The sequence below is a fragment of the Grus americana genome, chromosome 32, assembly GCF_028858705.1.
Source record: "Grus americana isolate bGruAme1 chromosome 32, bGruAme1.mat, whole genome shotgun sequence".
NCBI classification, from domain to species: Eukaryota; Metazoa; Chordata; class Aves; order Gruiformes; family Gruidae; genus Grus; species Grus americana.
The window spans coordinates 145,246-160,022 of record NC_072883.1 but is presented as its reverse complement, the minus strand read 5'-3'; the positions used below and the strand labels follow the sequence as shown (position 1 = coordinate 160,022).

General features: G+C 60.3%; 1 protein-coding gene across 7 annotated transcripts; it reads right to left on the bottom strand.

Moving 5' to 3' along the window:
* Positions 1 to 556: 556 nt before the first annotated feature.
* Positions 557 to 14,757, bottom strand: PPP1R10 (protein phosphatase 1 regulatory subunit 10). Of its 7 annotated transcripts, XM_054807454.1 has the most exons (21): positions 13,779 to 14,408; positions 12,452 to 12,499; positions 12,009 to 12,093; positions 9,805 to 9,923; positions 9,633 to 9,719; positions 9,386 to 9,521; positions 8,876 to 8,927; positions 8,703 to 8,780; positions 8,443 to 8,613; positions 8,217 to 8,319; positions 7,999 to 8,108; positions 7,813 to 7,913; positions 7,556 to 7,703; positions 7,314 to 7,469; positions 6,974 to 7,220; positions 6,006 to 6,081; positions 5,684 to 5,884; positions 5,401 to 5,512; positions 4,099 to 4,194; positions 3,594 to 4,001; positions 558 to 1,191 (listed from the first exon to the last, which is right to left on the bottom strand). In XM_054807454.1, exons 4-21 carry the CDS (start codon positions 9,909 to 9,911, stop codon positions 1,082 to 1,084), a joined length of 2,499 nt encoding a protein of 832 aa, XP_054663429.1. In that variant the 5' UTR covers positions 9,912 to 9,923; positions 12,009 to 12,093; positions 12,452 to 12,499; positions 13,779 to 14,408; the 3' UTR covers positions 558 to 1,081. The 7 variants fall into 7 exon arrangements, with proteins under 7 accessions (XP_054663432.1, XP_054663429.1, XP_054663430.1 ...); XM_054807455.1 differs by lacking the exon at positions 12,009 to 12,093 and having other exon boundaries at positions 12,448 to 12,499; XM_054807452.1 differs by lacking the exon at positions 12,009 to 12,093.
* Between the last annotated feature and the right edge of the window lie 20 nt (positions 14,758 to 14,777).

Genomic DNA, 14,777 nt, shown 5'->3' with positions numbered 1-14,777 from the left:
CCCCCAAATAATCCCCCACCCCGGCGGCGCAGCCCCGGGCGGCGGCGTGTGTTGCACGTGTGTGTGCGGGGGGGGGGGGTGGGTGAGGAGGGGAGGGGAGGGCTTTGGGGTCCCCCAAGTTGGAAGTTGGGGGAGGGGTGGGTTTGGCCCCGGGGGGGGGGGGGTTACCAGCCTGCCAGGGGCCGTGTTACCCCAACGGGGTGTCGGTGCCCCGAAATTTGGCCCCAAAAGGGGTAAATATGGCCCCAAAAGGGGGGATTTGCACCCTGGGGGGGGTGATTTACACCCCGGGGGTATTTAGGTCCCTGGGGGGGGGGGGATCTGTAACCTGGCAGCAGCATTTTAACCCTGGGGGGGGTGGGGGGTGTAAAATTAGTGTGTTGGGGGTGGTTACACCCTTCCCAGGGGGATTTACACCTCCCGGGGTATTTACACCCAGGAGGGGGATATTAATGCCCGGGGGGAGGGGTATTTACCCCTGGGAGGGGCTGGTGGTGCCTGGGGGGGGGGGGGGGGGGGTAACGCCCGGGGGGGTGGGTGCTGTCACCCATTGGGGGGTCCAGCCCCCCCTGGGGAGGGGGATTTACAGCCTGGGGGGGGATTTCTGCCCCGAGGGGGGGATTTACACCCTACAGAGGGGAATTTCTGCCCCATAGGTGGGTATTTACACCCTATAGAGGGGGATTTCTGCCCCATAGGTGGGTATTTACACCCTACAGAGGGGGATTTCTGCCCCATAGGTGGGTATTTACACCCTATAGAGGGGGATTTCACCCTATAGAGGAGTATTTCTGCCCCACAGGCAGGTATTTGCACCCTATAGAGGGGTATCTCACCCTATAGAGGGGTATTTCCACCCCTCGGGGGGGGATCTCTGCCCCATAGGTGGATTTTTACGCCCTGGAAGGGGGGGGGGGTTGGATTCAGCGCCGGGGGCATCACGGAGGCCTCACAGAAGCCATATGAGTGGCGGCTGCAGCGCGAGTCTGAGAGGAGGAGGAGGAGAGGGGAGGAAGGGCAGGAGGAGGAGGAGGAGGAGGAGGAGGCGGCGGCGGCGCGGGAGGAAGGGCGGCGGCGGGCGCTACGGCAGGGGCGGCCCGTTGACGCCGGGGTGGTAGAAGGCACAGTTGTTCTCGTACCTGCAGCTGCCCTTCAGCATGAAGTGGCGACAGACGGCGCGGCTCGACATGTCTGCGTGAGAGAAAAGGGGGGGGGGAAGGCGCGTCAGGCGCCGGCGCCCCGGCCCCACGGCGGCCCCACGGCGGCCCCACGGCGGCAGCTCTGGGAGAAGGAGGTGGTGGTTTGATGGGGGAGGGGGGGGATAGGGAAATGGGGGGCGAGGGGAGACGCAGCGCGGTCTCTGTCCTAACACCGGCTGCTGGATCTGTGGGGTGAGCCCCACGGCGCCCCGAGCCCGCCCTATGGCTTGGGGGGAGCGATGTGAGCCCCACGGCGCCTCGCTCGGCCCCACAGGCTGGGCTGGTCCCTCCACGCGGCCGTGGGGCAGTCACCGACCCCCACTGCACCCGAGCTCGGCCTTAGGAGCGGGGCTGGTCCCTGGGCGCGGCCGTGGGGCAGCCCCATGGCTGGGCGGGAGCTGGGGCGGCCGTGGGGCAGAGGGCCCCGGGCCCGGCCCCGTCACCCTGGGGCAGCTCCCAGCACGTCCTGCTGCCCCGCCTAGCGCTGGCTTAACTCCCAGTGTGCCTCAGTGTCATCTTAGAGCCGGGTCTAACTCCCAGTGTGCCTCAGTGCCCATTCTAGAGCCGGCTTTAACTCCCAGCATGCCTTGCTCCTCCTCCTAGAGCTGGTTCTAACTCCCAGCATGCCTCAGTGCCCATCACAGGGCTGGCTTTAACTCCCAGCATGCCTTGCTGCCCCTCCTTGAGCTGGTCCTAACTCCCAGCATGCTTTGCTGCCTTGTCCTAGAGCTGGTTTTAACTCCCAGCATGCCTCACTCCCACTTAAAGCTGATTTTAACTCCCAGTGTGCCTCACTGCCCCTGCTAGAGCCAGTTTTAGCTCCCAGCATGCCTCAGTGCCCATCACAGGGTGGGTTTTAACTCCCAGCATGCCCTGCTGCCCCTGCTTAGAGCTGGTTCTAACTCGCAGCATACTCTGCCACCCATCCTAGAGCCACACCGCCCCTCCTAGAGCTGGTTTTAAGTGCCAGCATGCCCTCCTGGCTGCCCTGGAGCAAGTTTTAACTCCCAGCATGCCCTGCTGCCCATCCTAGGCCTGGTTTAAACTCCTAGCATTCCTTGCTCCTCCTCCCAGAGCTGGTTTTAGCTCCCAGCATGCCTTAGTGCACATCACAGGGCTGGTTCTAACTCCCAGCATAGCCTGCTGCCTGTCCTAGAGCCCCTCCTAGACCCAGTCCTAACTCCCAGCATGCCTCAGAGCCCCTCCTAGACCCGGTCCTAACTCCCGGCATGCCTTGCTGCCCCTCCTAGACCCAGTCCTAACTCCCGGCATGCCTTGCTGCCCCTCCTAGACCCGGTCCTAACTCCCAGCATGCCTTTGCTGCCCCTCCTAGACCCGGTCCTAACTCCCAGCATGCCTCAGAGCCCCTCCTAGACCCGGTCCTAACTCCCAGCATGCCTTTGCTGCCCCTCCTAGAGCCGGTCCTAACTCCCAGCATGCCTCGCTGCCCCTCCTAGAGCCAGTCCTAACTCCCAGCATGCCTTTGCTGCCCCTCCTAGACCCGGTCCTAACTCCCAGCATGCCTCGCTGCCCCTCCTAGACCCGGTCCTAACTCCCAGCATGCCTTTGCTGCCCCTCCTAGACCCGGTCCTAACTCCCAGCATGCCTCAGAGCCCCTCCTAGACCCGGTCCTAACTCCCAGCATGCCTTTGCTGCCCCTCCTAGAGCCGGTCCTAACTCCCAGCATGCCTCGCTGCCCCTCCTAGAGCCGGTCCTAACTCCCAGCATGCCTTTGCTGCCCCTCCTAGACCCGGTCCTAACTCCCAGCATGCCTCAGAGCCCCTCCTAGACCCGGTCCTAACTCCCAGCATGCCTCGCTGCCCCTCCTAGACCCGGTCCTAACTCCCAGCATGCCTTTGCTGCCCCTCCTAGACCCGGTCCTAACTCCCAGCATGCCTCGCTGCCCCTCCTAGACCCGGTCCTAACTCCCAGCATGCCTTTGCTGCCCCTCCTAGACCCGGTCCTAACTCCCAGCATGCCTCGCTGCCCCTCCTAGACCCGGTCCTAACTCGCTGCCCCATAGCTGCCCTGCGGCCGTGGGGGGGGGGAGGAGGGGGGTGTCCCTGCACTCCCAGCATGCCCTGCGGCCGCCGCGGGGGCGGGGCCGTGTCCTCGGAGCCCCGCCCTAGAGCCCCATGGGGGGGCGGCGCCAGTCGGGGCCCCGCCCCCAAGGCCCGGGGGGCTCGAGGGGCTGGAGGGGGTGGGGGGGCGGCTCCCCCCCCCGCCAGCGGGGTAAGAAGGGCGGGGGGGGGGGAGGCGGGGGCGGGGAGGGGGCTCCCACGGGCCCCTCCCAGGCAGGGCCAGCCCCGCCCCAGAGCCACGCCCCGCAGCCGCCGCCCCCCCCCCCACGCGAGGGAGGCGCCGGGGGGGGCCCTCCCCCGCCCCCGCATTTACCTCCTCCGTGGCCTCCGCCGTGGCCCCGGGGGTGTTCGCCGGGGTGGCCTCTGCCGTGATCGCCGTGGCTACCGGGGGGCCCCCCCCGTGCGCCGCCGCCGCTATTTGGGGGGCCCCCGTTGCGACCCCCCCCTCCGCCGCCGCCTCCGCCGCCGCCGCGGCATCGGTACGGGGGTTCGGCGCCGCTACGGCCGCGGGGGCGGTGAAAGGGGCCCCCCCCGCGCATGCCGCCGCCGCCGCCGCCGCCGTGGGGGCCGCCTCGGAGCGCGCCCCCCCCTTCCGGCGCTTCCCAAAAATCGCCGCCGCCGCCGCCGCGTTGCGGGGGGGGCGGCCCCAAAAGTCGGGGGCCGCCGGGGATCCCCGGGCCTGGGGGGAGGCCGGGTCCCCCCCCGCCTCCTCCGTGGGGTCCTGTGGGGGCAGAGAGAGAGAAAAGGGGGTGAGGGGGGGCAGGGTGACCCCCCCCGTGCCCATGTGTGCCCCCCCCCGTGTCCCCGGTGTCACTTACCGGGCATGGGCCCCCCCGGCGGGAAGTGCTGCATGGCCTTGGGGCCGGGCGGGAAGCCGTTGGCCATGGGGCCGGGGCCCAGCAAGCCGTGGGGCACTGTGGGGAGAAAACGGGGGGGTTAGGGCCAAAGTGGGGGCCCGGCCCCCCAGAGCCCCCCCCCCCCGGAGTCGGCGTGTCCCCCCAAACAGGGGCCGGGATGTCCCCAGGTCACAGGGACAGGGGGGGTGTCCCAAATTAAGGGGGGCCCCTCCCTGCGTCATCCCAGAGGGAGACCCGGGGTCCCCAGGGGCACCCAGAGCTTGTCCCCAAATTGGGGGACCCCCATACCCCCCCCATGTCACCCTCAAGGGGGTCACAGGGTCCCCAAGTGTCCCCAGTTTAAGGGGACCCCCATACCCCCCCAGGCTGAGGGGACACAGCTCCCCCTCCACGTCACCTCCCACCAGAGAGGGGACCCCAATGTCGTGTCCCCCCCAGCATGTCCCAAACCCTGGGGACCCCCGAGTCACCCCGGGGGGGGGGGGACACACAGGTCCCCAGCAGCGCTTGTATGTCCCCAAGCTGAGGGGACACGTGGCTGGCGGTGCCCCACACATGTCCCCCACCACAGGGACCCCCCAAGTGCCACCGTGCCCCCCCCAGGGTGGGGTCAGGTCCATGGCGATGCCCAGAGGACCCCAGTGTCACCCCACGTCCCCAGGATGAGGGGACACCCCCACCCCCCCAATGTCACCACAGGTCACAGCCCAGAGCGTGTCCCCAAACCCAGGGGACCCCCAGGGCACACCGGGGCAGGGGACAGTGTCCCCAAGCGTGTCCCCAAGCCAAGGACACCCCCACGGCCCTGCCGGGGTGCTGCACAGTGTCCCCAAACGTGTCCCCGCCCAGGGCAGCCCCGTGGGGCAGGGAATGGTGTCCCCAACAACGCCCTGATCGTGTCCCCAAGCCAAAGCCCTCCCTACGTCCCTGCCGGGGCGCTGCACAGCGTCCCCAGCGCGTCCCCAAGCCAAGGACACCCCTACGTCCCTCTCAGGACGCTGCGCAGTGTCCTCAAGCGCGTCCCCAACAACGTCCTGCTCGTGTCCCCGAGCCAAGGACCCCCCTGCATCGCTGCGGTGTCCCCTGATGGTGTCCCCAAGCCCAGGGCAGCCCCGCAAGGGGCAGGGGACAGGGTCCCCGGCGCGTCCCCAAGCCGAGAGCACCCCCCCGTCGCCATCAGGGCACGGCACCGTGTCCCCCAGCGTCCCCCCCAAGCCCCGGAGCACAGCCCAGGCCCCAGCAGCCCCCCGTGGCCCCGCTCACCTCCGCTGGGTCCGGGCGGCTGAGCCTGCAGGTTCCCCAACAGATGTTTGATTTTATCCGAATAATCCGGCTGTTTCATCAGCTCCTCGGCCTTGTGGGTGCTGGGCCCGCCCTGGGGGGACACGCACACGTGCAGAGTAAATAACGGGGGGACAAGAAACCGGGGCGACCCCCTTTTCCCTGCCCCCCTGCGCCGCCGCCGCCCCCCCCTTTGTGTCAGCCCGTTGGGGGGGGTCTGTGCTGGGGAGGAGGAGGAGGAGGAGGAGGAGGAAGGGGTGGTTACCATGATGGAGGTGAGGATCTCCTGCATGTTGATGGGGGCGGCGGGCGCGGGTCCCTGGGGGGTTTTACCGGCCCCCACGCTCCCCATCAGGTTGGCCAGCACCGGGGGCAGTTTGGCACCGGCACCGCCGGGATCCGGGGAGGGCGAGGCGGCGCCGGCTTCCAATCCTTCGGGATAAGCGACCTCCTCGGCGGAGCAATCCTGGGGAGGGCAGAGATAGGGGGTGAGGGGCGAGGGGGGCAGAGGGGGGGCTGCGCTATATTGGGGGGGGGAAGCGGGGGGGGGCTATGGCGGCACGGCGCGGCACGGCGTCGGCGCTTACCTCGTCCAGCGGGATGAGTTTGGGCGGCAGCGGTTCGTAGGATTCCGGATCGGGTTCGTGAGGGCTGTCAGGAACGCTGTGAGGGGGGCGGGAGGTCAGGGGATCCCCAGGATCCAGTGCTGCCGTCCGCCTCCCCGGGGGATCTGGACCCCCAACACCCCCCCCCCCCCACCCTCAAATCCTGGGCAAACCCCAGGGCTTTGGGTCTGCAGGGATCCTACAGGATCCCAAAGGCTCCTCTGGACACCAGAGCCGCAGGGATCCCAGGAGACTGGGGCCCCAGCAATCTGCTCCCCCCCCACCGGACTTGGGATCCCTGGGGATCTGCCCCCCCCCCCCCAGGTTCTAGATCCTCAGGGATCCTGGAAGACTCAGGCCCCAGCCATCAGATCCCCAGGGATCCCAGTGGATCCAGGCTCTGGTAACTTCCCACCAGGCTCTCGACTCACAGGATCCCAAGGGATCAGCCTCCAGCAGTCTCTGCCCAGCCACTGGATCCCTATCCCACCAGTGAGATCCACAGAGACGCTGGGGACACCCAGCTCCAGATCCCAAGGGATCCCAGGGATCTGAGCCCACAGCTCCCAGCACAAGGATCTCCGAGGCTGCACCCGCCTGATCCCCAAGAATCCCCTGACCCCACCAAGCGGATCCAGCAGATCTGGGCTCCCCTCAGGGATCCGGGAAGATCCCGGCTCCATTGCCCGCCCACAGCCGCCCGCCATCCCCATCTGGGACACCTCTGTGGATCCTCACAGCAGGAAGGATCAACCGCACTGATCCCGGGGAGAGCAGGGTGCTAGGGATCCCCCCAGCGCTGATCCAAGGGATCCCCTGGAGCAATTCCACTTCCCAAGTCCCTCAAAAGTGGGGGAGGGATCGATCTGCCACCCTCTCGCAAGAAGAGATCCCTTGTGGGGAGCGGGCTTTTCCCTGGACTGACAGCAGGTCCCAAGGGATCTACTCACCTCTCCTTGGACAAAAAGATTTCCTGCAAGATCCCTTTCTCCCTCTCGGCCTGAGTAAAACGTTCCCGGCTTCCGCTGCCCGGGACGACGAGGGGAGCGGGGAGATCGAGGAGTTTGGGATAAATCCAGGGCACTTTCTCCTCCATGGCGTCGTGGCTGAGGCGCCGGGCCGTCTCGAAGGCGTGTCGATCCTTCAGCATCTCCCGCTTGGCCGCTTCCTCAAAATCCTTGATCTTGTTGACATTGACTACCGGGAGGGGACAACGGCGTCACCCCAAAAGCTTGGGGACACCGCGGGGGGGGGGGACACACACGCACACGGGGAAGGGACGGGACTCACCTCGTTCGGTCTCGTCCAATTCGAAGTAGAAGTATTCGCGGAGTTTGCTCTCCTCCGGCCAACTCACCGTTTTCTTTTTTCGACCTTTTTTGGTGAGCTGGCCGCTTTCCGACTGGTTTTCGGTGGCTTTGGCGTCACCGCTCGTCTCCGACGAGCCTGCGGGAAGAACCGGCGAGGGGCTCAGCACCCATTTAACCCCCCCTACACCCCGATTTTTTCCTTCCTGTCACCCCCAAACTTACACGTCTCCATCGGTTCCGGCACTTCCACGGCCGGTACCGGCGTACCGGGTCGATCCGTCTCCATCGGCTCCGACGCCGCGGTGGGCTCCGGGGAGGAAGGTTTGGCGGAACTGGTTTCGGGAGCTGGTTTTCCCTCAAAGGGACTGGGCTAGGGGACAGAGGAGAGGGTAGTTGTTACTGGGGGGGTCTCTAGGCGAGGAGGGGACCCCGATAATCCAGGGAAGAGACCCCAATAATCCAGGGAGGCTCCTCCTCACCTTGGTCGCCGTAGGGGACAAAACCTTTTTCTTCTTCTTAATCTTAATTCCAGGGATGGGAGCGGAGTTGAGGGCATCGAGGAAGCCGAGGCCTTCCATAGCTGAGAGAAAGAGAGGAGGTGTCACCCAAAATCCCCCAAAATGTCCCCAAAAAAGCCCCCAAAGTGTCCCCGTCCCCCAGCTCACGTTGAGGCGGGATGATCTTGACTTTGATCTCCTTGGTGGCGTTGGGCGCCGTGTTCAGCGGTTTGTATTTCTTCTCGGCAGGAGGAACGTCACCGGGAAGGGAGGAAATGCTGCGGGAAACAAGGGGAAAAGCAGGTCAGGCGCCAGGAAGGACCCCAAAACAACCCTGAACCCCCAAAAACAGCCCCGAGCACCCCCAAAAGCACCCCCAGACTCACTTTTGCCTCTTTATGGGCATTGGTTTCAGGTTGTATTTATCGGCAGTCGAAGACGAGTTCATTTTCTTCACGGGCGCTAACGAAGGCGTCTCCGTTTCCAGCCCTGGTTCGGGGGGACATCATTAGTGCATCCCCTTGCAGTGACCACAGCCCCTCAAATTCCCCCCAAAACCTCAAAACGGCCCCAAAAATCTGTCAGTGCCCGGTGGGACGGAGGGAGAATTACCGGTGGAACGGAATTTGGCGTGGCTGGGAGCGGTGGTCCGCAGGGATTTGGGTTTCTCCCGCTTCTTCTCCGCCACCTCCTCGGTTTTAGCCTCGGTTTTGGCTTCTTGGGGTTTCTCTTGGACGGGCGTTTTGGTTTTGTTTTCTTCTTTCCGCTTCTTTTTATCCCGTTCTGGGGGAAGAAAAGAGAAGAGGGTGAGTTGGTGTTGGATTGAGGGGGGGGGGAGGAGAAGAGGGGGCGCGGGGGGGGGGGGGGCTCACCGGTCGGCTGGGCGCTGCTCTGGGAGCGGATGACACCCATCCAGTCGCTGACGAGGATGGAGGCGAGGCGGCGCAGCTCTGTGGGTGAGAAGGGGTTAAAGGGGGGATTTAGGGGGCTGAGGGGGGGTTTGGGGGGGCTGAGGGGGGACTTGGGCAGTCTGGGGAGTGCTCACCTTCATCATCGCTTGATTTGCTGAGCTGCTTCACCAGCTTGGCTGTGTTGTTCTGGAAGAGATGGAGACGGGGGTGAGTGGCAGCAGGACGGGGGACGTGAAATTACCCGGGGGAGGGGACAAAAAACAACCTGGGGGACACAAAAACCACCCAAAGGGGACACAAAAGCCAAACGAGGGGACATAAAACTACCCCGGAGGGGACAAAAACCATATGGGGGGCACAAAAGCCACCCCGGGGAGGGATAAAATCCACCCCCAGAAGACAAAAGCTACCCAGGGGGACCCAAAAATCATCTGAAGGGGATAAAAGCCACCCTGGGGGGACCCAAAAGCCGCTCAAGGGACACAAAAGCCACCCAGGGGGACCCAAAAACCATCCTGGAGGGACAAAAACCAAACAAGGGGACGCAAAAGCTCCTCAAGGGAGACAAAAGCCACTGGAAGGGACCCAAAATCTCTCCTCCCTCCCCAGACAGAAGTCCTGGCACCCCCGGAAGCCACCCCGACCTGTTTGAGGTGATCAACAGTGAGGGGCAGGTGCTGCAGGGTGAGGAGGATCTGCTGCAGGAACGGGACGTTGTTGGAGGCTTTGGAACTGGTGAGCCAGGTGTTGAGGAGCTTGTAACCCCCGATCCGGATAAATCTGGGGTGGGGGGGAGGAAAGAGGGAAAAATCGTCAGGATCCAGCCAAGAGGGGGTGACTCCCCCACACCCCAAACTCCTGCAACCCCCCAGCCCCCCTCGCTGCTCTTACTTAGCCAGGATGTCCTGCGCCCGCGTCTGCAGCAGGATGTTCAGGTAGATGCAGCGACTCACCATCTTCTGCGACTCCTTCATTAAGCTGGTTAACGAGAAACGAGGCGTCAGGACCCTCCTCGAGGTGCTGACGCCGGGAGGGGACACGGGGAGGGGGTTTGGGGACTCACTTGAAGATTTTGGTGATGCCCTCAGTGCTCTTGACCTCGCCATCGCGGCCCAGGAAGCAGTCCAAGCCCTTGAGGAGCTCCTTGGGGTCGATGGGGCCCGAGCCCATGGCAGAAAAGCCCTGGGGGGGGAGGAGGAAGAGGAGAGGGGGGGTTAGGACAGCGGTGACAACCCTGTGTGTGACCCCCCCCAGACCCTGTGTGTCCCCCCAGGCCCTGTCCCCCCACCCGCCACCCCCCAAATTTTATCCTCTTTGAGAGGGTGACGATGAGAAATCCATCCCTGGAAATATTCTTCGCCCCCAAAAAGGGAGAAATCACCCCCAAAACAGGGCCATCACGGTGCGGGGGGGGGGGTCAGAGGTGACATCACCCCCCTGCCAAGGTGACATCGCAGTGACAGAGTGGCCCTCGCTTGTGTTTTTAATTGGCGCTGTCACCCCAGGGGATAGGGACAGCGGGTTGGGGTCCCCCCAGGAGCAGGGTGAGGGTCGGGGAGGGGGGAACAGCACCCCCCACACACACATTTTTATCCCAAAGGTTAATTAACAAGTCGGCGCTTAACGAAGGTGCAGAGACCAAAGTGACGAACGGAAGGACGGCGGCACAAGGGAGAGGGGGACAGCAGTGACGGCGCAAGATTTGGGGGTGTCACACGCACACCTCCACCCCACCCAAAGCAGGGCATAATTAAATCCACTAACAAATTAGTGCTGGCTATTCATTAACAGGTTACTAATTAAGGCCAGCACCCTGCTAATGACCCAGAGCCCATCAGGTCCCTGACCCTGATCCAGCGTGACCCGCCAAGGGGGGATTTCATCCTCCTGACGTCAAACCAGCTTCTTAATCACCACTAATTAGCTTCTCCGGCTTAATTACAGCCCAGCTTTGCTAACGAAGGCGGAAAGGCGGCGGCTGTGAGGAGCTGGGCCGCCAATTTGGGGCAGGAGGGGCTGAAAAACACCCTAAAATACCGGGGGGGGGGGGGGCAGCACCCGGGCCCCATTTTCTTTTCATGGCAAAGTCTTAACGAGCCGGGACTTCGTTAAGTCCCCCCCGCCCAGCCCCAGGTTAATTAAAGGATACAGGCGGCGGAGCCCCCTCCCCCTCCCTTCTTGGGGGGGTATTTTTTTGGGGGGGGAGGTTTTGGCGAGCCAGGCACGAGCCGCCCCTCTGAAAAGACACAAGAGCAAGTTAATTCCAGCACAACCCCCTCAAAATATCCCCCCCCCCCCAAAAAAAAACCACAATTAAGGGGGGGGCAATATATTTTAACCCAAAACTGAGGGATTTAAGCACAAAAGTCCTTCATGACCTTTGACCCTCCCCTTCCTGGCCTGGTGGCTCATGGTTTGGGGAGGACACGGGGGTGTCCCGAGGGTGATGGGGGGGCCACAGCCCTGTCCTGGCTCGGGGGGGGGGGGTGTCTGTGCCCCCTTCTCAAAGAATTTGGGGGTTCCCCCCACAATTTGGGGGCATCACACAGAAGCAAACACCAACCGCCAGCCCCCAGCACCCCCGCGTATTGGCCTAAATACCACCGGGGGAGGAAGGGGTACAGGGGGACCCCAAAAAGCACCAAGCCCCCCCCAGGGGTAAATCACCTCTTAAGGGGGGTGGGGGGCAAATCCCACCCTCCCAAATTAAGGGGGGGCCACCCCGGCCTGGTCCGGCCCTGCCAGCACCCAGCTATGAGGCCGATGAAGGCCCGACACCCCCCACAAACGTTTTTACGCCGCTTTTGCTTTCTTCCCCCAAAATCAGCTTTTTTTTTTTGAGGACAGAACCCCCAGTTTTGGCAAGGGGGGGGTCACGAGGACCCCGAAACCGCGGTGAAAGGGGGGGGTTCCAAGGGGAAATGCTACCACTGGGGAGGGCTCTCCCCCTCCACCTGCCGGGCTTAATTTGTGGAGAAATTAATTAAAAATCCATCATTTTATTAAAAAAAACCTCAGAGTTTTGTTCAAATAATATTGGTTTTAACCAAAATCCTTTAGATTTAGGTGTCGAGTGTTTGGCCAGAACAGGGAAAAGGGAAGGAGGAAAAAAACAACTCCCGACCCAGCGCAGCATCCGCATGCACCGGGAGACGGATGGTAAAGGGAGAAAAAAAGGGGGATTTGGGGGGTTTTTTTGTAATTAAAAAATAGATAAAAATGAAGGTTGTGAAATGTAATTAAGACCAGAAAGGTTTTTTTGCTTACCCGGCGGGTGGCGGTTGTTCCCCTCCCTTTTGCTGAAGTAAAACCAAGTTCCCTTCGCTTCCTAAGCCTGCACAGTACCTCCACGCTGCCAAAAACGGGGCAAATTCATTGAAAATTGGGAAAAAAATAAATGAAGGAAATATGGGGTGCGCCCCCCCCCCCCAAAAAATTAGATTATTTTGGGGTTTGGGTTTTTTTTGGGGGGGTGAAGCCCAGTGGTAGCATCTCCCTGTCACGATAAATTAAAGGTTATTAGTTGGTTGAGGAGGTTGTTCCCACACAAAACCGCCACACGCCCCCCAAAACCGCCACCCAAACCCACGGGGGGGGGGGGGGGTCCCCAAAAAAAAAGGAGGGGAAGGGACAAAGGAAGAGGGGGGAGGGAAATAAAAAAAAGGCCCTGTTTTTTAAGGAAAAAAAAGGGGAATTTTGGCACAACCTACAAAAGAAGCAGCGGCCCGCAGGGTCCTACTCTGTACGGCACCGGGATCCTGCGGACGAAAGCCGGAGGGGGGGTACGGTTAGAGCGGGATTTTGGGGGGGGTGGGGGGGGTAAAGAAGAGGGGGGGGGAAACATGGGGGGGGGGCCCCCGGCCGGCGGCGCGGTGGGAGGGGTTTGCCGGGAGCCGGTTGCATCAGCCGCGGCCGGCGGCGAGGCCCAGGCGCCATTTTAAAACACCACCCCCCCCCCCCCAAAAATATATAGATATAAAAGAAAGAAAATCAAATTGGGGGGGGAGTTGAAGGGTGGGGGGGTTAAGAGGGGGACACACACACACAAATATAAATATAACGATTTTTTCGCCCCCCCCGGCCGCCCCGCCACCGCGCGACACCTCCGCCAATTAAAATAGAACGATTAAATCCGCGTGGATTAAGGATTTGGGGGGACACCCCACACACACAAACACGCACCCCCCCTGAAATTCAAAGGGGTTACAGAGCCTCCCCCAACCTGTAACGAAATAAAGAGCTACAGTAATAAAAAAAACAATAAAAAATAAGGGGGAAAAAGAGGAAAATGAGCAAAAAAAAAAAAAAAAAAAGAACCGAAAAAGACAAAGAGCGGGCAGGCGGCCGCGCCATCTTGGCCCCAAAACTCCCCGGGTTTATTTTTTTTAAGGGGAGTTATTTTTTTAAAGCCAACCCTAGTAGTTTTTTTTTTTGCTTGAAAAAAAGCAGGTTTTGGGTAAAGCTAAACCAGCCTAGCAATCTTTATTGCTAGATTGCACCCCCCCCCTTAACCACCCCGCCAACCTTCCCCCCCCAGCATTTCTCTGCGCAAAACAATCCTAAAATGGCACCTAAAAAATAAAAAAAAATATATATAAAATAAATCAGTTTAACATAGAATTTACAAAATTAACCCGGATTCGAGGAGTTTAACAGCCGCCCCGCAATCTTTATGTACAGATTGCTCGCTCGGGTCCCCCCCCCAATTTCCGTCTCCCCCACAAAAACCAAGCGATTTTGGGTATTTTTCATGTTTTTCTCTTCCCCCCTCCCTTTTTTCTTTTTTGGTTTTTACGTGGGAGCTCATGAACCCTCCGCCACCGGCTCCCGCATTTTTCTTTTTGACCAAAATACCCCCAAATTTGAAGGTTTAACCACCTTTTTGCAAAGCCTACGTCCTCCTCAAGCACACAGTTGGGGTTCTTCCTCCCATTATTTTTCTCTCTTTGGTACAAATAAGTTTTTGGGGGTTTTTTGGGGGGTTTTCTTTTTTTGGGGGGGGAAAGGGGAATTCAGCTGGTTGAAAATTCAACTTACTATCCAATTATTTTTCTCGCCGACAGCGCTTCAAGGGTTGGATTTTGGCATTGGTGGTGTTAGAGCAAAAAAAGAATTGCTTTGCTTTTGGTCATGGCTTTAAAAAAAAAAAAGAGCAACTTTTTTTTTTTTCAGCTTGATGAGGGGTTTTTTTTTAGGGGTAGGGAAGGGTTTTTTCAGGGTTTTTTTTCCCCTAAGGGAGTGGTTTTGTCGAGCGAAAGGCTGGAAAAAAAATTCCTTTTAAAAAAAAAAAAAGTTGCTTTTTGGGTTTTGAAAAAAAAAAAGGATTTTTTTGGCAGTTTGCTGTTTTGGAGGGAAAGAAGAGGGAGAATATGTTTTTTTAAGTGGCAGTTTCCTTCGAGTTTGAAACGGCTTCCCAAGGACGGTCCAAAGGACGGAGGCTGCGATGGCGGCTCTTCCACAGCACCGGGATGGGAGCGGAAAAGGGGGAAGAAAAGGTTGTTTTTTATTTCTTCCCCCTATTTTTTTTGTATTTGTATTGTTTGTTTTGTTTGTTTTTGTATTGTATTGTTTGTTTTGTTTTGTTTTTTTGTTTTTTTTTCTCGTGGTAAAGGCGACGGCGTCTCTCAAGAGCAACCAAACCTGGAGCGGGGAAAGGAAAAATAAAAAAAAAAATAATAAAAAAAAGGGTGGGGGGTGGGCACAATAAATAAAAAATAATGAAAAAAAATTAGAAGCAAAGAAGAAAGACACGAAATGATTAGCAGTCGTTATCCCCGGTGAGAGTTTTAAATTTTTAAAGGGGGGAAAGGGGGAAGGAGTAAAAAAACCGAAGGAAGTCGCCCTTGGAGTGAGGGGGGAGGGGAGTTTTCTCCTCAGCTCTGAGGAGAAAGGACAGGGCTGAGGGCCCCGTCCCCCCCCGGCGGGACTAGAAAAGGGGGGGGACACCATTTTCTGAAGGCAAAGGGGCTCTGGCCCAACAAAAGGGCCCCCCAGTGCCCAAAAAAAAAAAAAAAATAAAAAGGGAGCCCCTCCCTC

Bases quoted from the DNA above. Each gene is read 5' to 3' on its own strand.
- PPP1R10 (XM_054807453.1), bottom strand. From the start codon at position 9,911: ATGGGCTCGGGCCCCATCGACCCCAAGGAGCTCCTCAAGGGCTTGGAC. The intron at 9,720-9,804 runs GTGAGTCCCCAA...CTCGTTAACCAG, and splicing joins GGCATCACCAAAATCTTCAA to CTTAATGAAGGAGTCGCAGA. The intron at 4,002-4,098 runs GTAAGTGACACC...CTGCCCCCACAG, and splicing joins GCCGGGGGGGCCCATGCCCG to GACCCCACGGAGGAGGCGGG.